At 37.2% G+C, this 5,169-nt stretch overlaps 1 protein-coding gene across 1 annotated transcript; it reads right to left on the reverse strand.

Annotated features, from left to right (window-relative positions):
• Positions 1-231: 231 nt before the first annotated feature.
• LOC132055984 (uncharacterized) lies at positions 232-4,966 on the reverse strand. The gene is made up of 2 exons (XM_059448021.1): positions 4,787-4,966; positions 232-689 (listed from the first exon to the last, which is right to left on the reverse strand). Exons 1-2 carry the CDS (start codon positions 4,952-4,954, stop codon positions 534-536), a joined length of 324 nt encoding a protein of 107 aa, XP_059304004.1. The 5' UTR covers positions 4,955-4,966; the 3' UTR covers positions 232-533.
• Positions 4,967-5,169: the final 203 nt, after the last annotated feature.

Below are 5,169 nucleotides of genomic sequence, written 5' to 3' on the forward strand. Positions count from 1 at the left end.
TTAAATGACAATATTTTAGTTTTCTCTATGACAGTGATGCAAATTATGTACCCACTAATAGGGAGATCAACTAAAATTTAGAAGTTACAGAATGAAAAAAGAATTAAACGCAAGTCGTTCATCAGTCATTGCATATTTCAGATATGTGGATGCAGAGCGTTTTCGAGCTCTCCATTTTTATTATTTTTGCATCTTCTGCTGGTTGCTTAATCGATAGACCAAGTACCGAACTGCATAAAATAAAGATCTCCTCTTTCAAATTAATGTAGAAATTAAAATCTTCAATGATCGTATCACCCAAAATACATAAACAAACATCAAGTTATTCATATATGATTCTTCTTACAGAAAGCCCGAAGGCTTTTCGCCGTTCCTATTGGGGAAATGCCAAGTTGCCAACCGTCCTTCCTTGGCTACAAAACACTTGCACAAAGCAATATCTAAATACTGTTCAGCAAATTTTAGAACCATGAACTGCCAAGCACACCATAGATACACTGCACATAAAGATATAGGAAACCAATCGAGGCATGTCAACCAGTTTCCTGCTCAAAGTCATCACCCTCTGACTCATCGCCATTGTCTGCATCATCATCCTCTGCTTCATTGTCAAAGTCTTCTTTCTCATTGTCTAAGTTCGTCTTCCCAATTACAACTAAGTTGCTGTTCATCTTTCTGATTTCATTACACTGCAAATTTACAAACATCAAGAAGGAAAAGTTAGGGACGTCGTAGTACTTGCCGGTTGAAAAATCCAAAATAGTAGAATCGGCCAATATCCTGTCAAAAGATAAAGCATCCAAAGCTAGGCATCTTAATTTCTCGAAATGAAGCCAGACAACATGCGAGACAATTCCTTCTCGAAAAGAGGGAAAAAGAATGTAATGGCAAATGAAAGCAAGAACGGAAGTTACAGAAAAAGGAAAGAAGACAAACATAACATACTTAAGAGTTGCAACAAAGCAAGGAAAGTTGGGTCCAACCAAAACAATCTATTTGATGCATGCCCACTTTATCCCGTTTTAATTTATCATGGGTTACACAAAGAAAAGCTTTCCCATTTTCTCCCATATGGAAACTTTTTAAATTCTGAAGTCTTAATGGTATTCCCAATATGGGAGAATCAAGACACCAGCCAGGGAAAAGGTCATGATTCAATCTCTTCCAAGAAGCTTTTCTTACCTTATGAGCAAGTCTTTTTGTTCTAACATGGAAAACTTGAGACACTATCAGAGAATCAGAGGTCACACTATTCAGGCTCTTTCAAAGAAAACACCAGCACAAGTAAAGTTTTCAATCATTTTCTTGTTTATTTAAGAAATTAACCAACTTAACCTAATCAGAACAATGAACAAATTTGACATTATCACAAATTCTCTATCTTTCATAGGTTCAATTTCTCAACGAACTGACTTCCAGGGAAAATGAGATATGTCCCTTTCATTGGGACAGAGAACGTAACTACTTATGTCACACTAAACCTCATTCTAGCAAGAAAATACATGCATAAGGGAACGCAAAACTTGTAATTACAAGTAAAAGGTAAGATTTTAATGATTGTTGCAAAACCAAATTATAAAGGTTCTGATCTTAATACTTGCTATCAGCAACATAAAGAATGAAAGTCCTGCCAGGTACTTCTCAGTTCTTATTATTCGACAACTTAAAATAATAATTGAACTTACTTAAGATGGGGCAACAGGTCCCACGAAAGAGTTAGTACAAGTTATGTGAGGCTCCATCCCTACAAAGGAAAGTTTAGGAAATTCTAGGGAGGAGCTGCCACACTCGAAGAATAGGTAGATTATCTTCTCACGAACTTAAGAGCTAAGCTCCTTTTCTTACATTAACATTCTAAGTAGCCCTAAGGGTTAAAATATATCCTCCAGACTGTCTTTTCTGTACAACCCAAACGGAATAGACCTATGGAGAGTGATAGCCACTCTGTCGCAGGAAACTTTTCCTACTAGTTTGCACTGTACAGTGTATGCTGCTCTATATATAAGAACGAACGCGTGCAAGCACCTCCATGCGCTATCCAAGTTGTTTCTGCCAAGACACCATCTCAACTATTTGAAGTTTCATAGCCAAACTAGGTAAAACTGGACTCTCGTGTTTAGATAACTTGCGATCCCTATAATTAGAAACGTTGTCACCTAAAATGCTGTAGCCCACCCAAGCTCTAGAGAGAAAGCTCAGCAAACACTAAAAGAGTAAGTATCCAACTCCAGCTATGTAGCTATGTAGCTAAAGTATTATAAGGACACAAAGTGAATTGTTTTATATGAGGAAAACAAGTTCTAGAAGTCCTTTTTTTCCTCTGATAACCGAGAATCCCTAAGGATCAATAACGCACCGTGCAAAACTCGGTGGACAATGAGCCACCCCTCTATCCTTCTCCACTTAAATATCAAGATTTTTGTCTAGGACAAGGTTCGAACCTAACTCACACCTGACAAGTTGTGCTCTTACCACTAGACCAGAGCCCTTGGGGTAAAACAACTTCTAGAAGTCTTGGTAAACAAAAGCTGCAGAACTGTTCTAATTTCCTTGTTGAAGTCAGCAGTTCATAGACAAAGCATGAGGGACCAGTCCCAAAATTGAGAACAAATTTTCACGTTATTTTAGAACGAGTAGGTGGCTAAAATGGAAATTTTAATACACTAACCCAGGTAGAGGTTAGTGAAAACTGTCAAAATCGTCTAAATCAATAAGAGAAGTGTAAAGCTGAAAGTAGGAAAGTAGTCACAAATGAAGGTCAACCCACTTTAGTAGAACATTTCTTGAGAAACTGTAAAACTAAATATGATTTTGTCTCCCTCTGCTTCACCGTGACTCATTCCTTTTTATTTCTACCCCCTCCTTTCCCTCAGCAGTAATCCTTCATTGGCCTTATTATTTTCACTGCCTTGAATAGCTAGAAGTTAGTTGTATAAACAAACCTCAAATCGTCAGACAGGCAGGCTCTACTAAACTGCTAACTTAAGATTTAGTTGTTGGCTTCCAATACCTGAGTTGGTAATTATAACGAGGTATACACATGGTATTAGGGGAATTTTGCAGTCCAAATTTCTTCAACCCAATCAACTAATACTTTAACAGTTAGCATACCAGTTATTTTAAATGACAAACCTTCAATTTAGGGTAATTGTCATTGGAACAAATCCAGAAATAACATCTTACATAAACTTTTTTGAACTGAGAGCAATTCATGAATATAACTTCTTCTTTTTTCATGAATATAACTTACTAATGATAATATCAAATAATGGAACGATTATTCTGGTGATAAGGAACTAAATACAGGGATGGTTGAGGCCAGGCATATTTTGGGGGAGACTGCATAAAAAGCTAAAAGAAGTGTCATAAACACACAACAAAAGATTAAAAAAACATAAAGAAAAAGATAAAACACTTCTGTGCAAAATGAGATTCTGAAGGCAAGTGACGAAGAAATGTTTTAACAATTATGTGTATATCCTGGATATTGTAGAGAGCTTCACTGCATCCTATTTCTTATAACATAGTGTTCTATCCAACTTGAGCGCACCTCTACTATTCCACGGGGTACATGCTACCTTCCACCAACACAAGTACCGAGTAACTAACCATCAGGGGTTAAGCAGGTGTGAAGAAATCACCTGGTGTTTTTGGTCCTTGTTCGGATTTGAACCCTAGTCTCTTAAGGTATGCACTCGCTTCACCGACCACTAGGCCACACTCTTGGGTGCATGATCGCACTACATCCTTCTTATGTTTTGCATAATGCATAAGGAATCACTCCCTGTAAGAGAGAAATCTCCATTTCTTAAACCTAGGGAAGATGCCAGTTAGAAGGTAGATCCTATAAGCCAAGAGCCATGGGCAATAGGCATTCCATTGGCCCTTCTTCCATCCATGAACCAGCTATTCTAAGGTGGTTCTGTCAAGTGTAACTGTCTGTCAATCTTGCTTTCCATTCAAAGGAAAAAACAAAGACTTCTCTTAACTTAACAGTTAGCTGTCACTATCCTCATCATAATTACATAACATCTCCATTTATACTTTTCTAATTCTTCCAAAAATTTTATCACTTAGACGCAGAGAGTTGGTTCATCTTTCTTTTGTATATTACATTTGTTGCCACAGAATAATAGAGAAAGCTCAAAACTATGCTTAAGGCTAGAATTTTGTCAACTCGATTGTATATTTACTTTGAGATAAATGTTCCTAGTGCTAATTCATTCCTATTTGTGTCCCCCTGTCCTCTTAAGCTATGTATCACATTTTTATCAATAACTGTGGTGTTCGGACCAGCTTGTGCACACCTCTAATTCCACTGGCTACCTCCCACCAGCACAAGTACCAGTTAACTCTATCCACCAAAGCTTAGACAGAGGATGTATCACATTCTTAATTAGAGACTAGTTCACCTCGAACTCTTAATTGGAAACTTCTTTCATGCGAATATCAGCTTTGTTATAGCTACATATTTACACTCAGTAAGCCAATTATTGAATCTTTTGGAGAAGAATTAAGGAAAAAAATACTTCATGTAAGTTGCAACTCCTAGCCAGTCAGGGGCAAGGGCAAACCCCTTCAGTGAAAAATTACTCTATATATGCAAGGTCTTTTACATATATATAGTAGATAAGATGTTGAACACTTGAACCCTCTTGGTTTGTTGTTGTGTTTACTTGTTTATATTTGTGAACCCCTCCTAGCAAATCTCAGAATATGAGTCAAACAATTGGAAATCCTTAAATGTGATAGGTAATTATTTAATGAGGTATTGAAAGAGAGGGACCTTTTCTTCAAAATCAGATTCCTCCATGGCAAGGAGGAGTTCGTCACTCTGAGGTTGGGGCCACTGAGCAGGCAGCAAAAACGACGTCGGAATGATGCGAGTAGAGCATGGATACTGTAACATGAACGATGGATACTGCAACATCTCTCTTCCTTCCTTCTTCCCCATTCTCTTTCTCCTACTTATTATTATTCTTCAGTTTCTATTGGGCCCTTGTTTGCCCATAGAGGCCCATTCTTTCTTATTTTGGGGTGGTCTCTAGTTTTGAGAATTTTGCACGTCTTATCACTATTTAAGAGTTATAAATATAATTAGCACAACTCTTAAAGTGCAACAAAACTAGCAACTTTTATTACTTTTGGATATACTTACTTAATCCACTT

The sequence above is a fragment of the Lycium ferocissimum genome, chromosome 5, assembly GCF_029784015.1.
Source record: "Lycium ferocissimum isolate CSIRO_LF1 chromosome 5, AGI_CSIRO_Lferr_CH_V1, whole genome shotgun sequence".
Taxonomy (NCBI): domain Eukaryota; kingdom Viridiplantae; phylum Streptophyta; class Magnoliopsida; order Solanales; family Solanaceae; genus Lycium; species Lycium ferocissimum.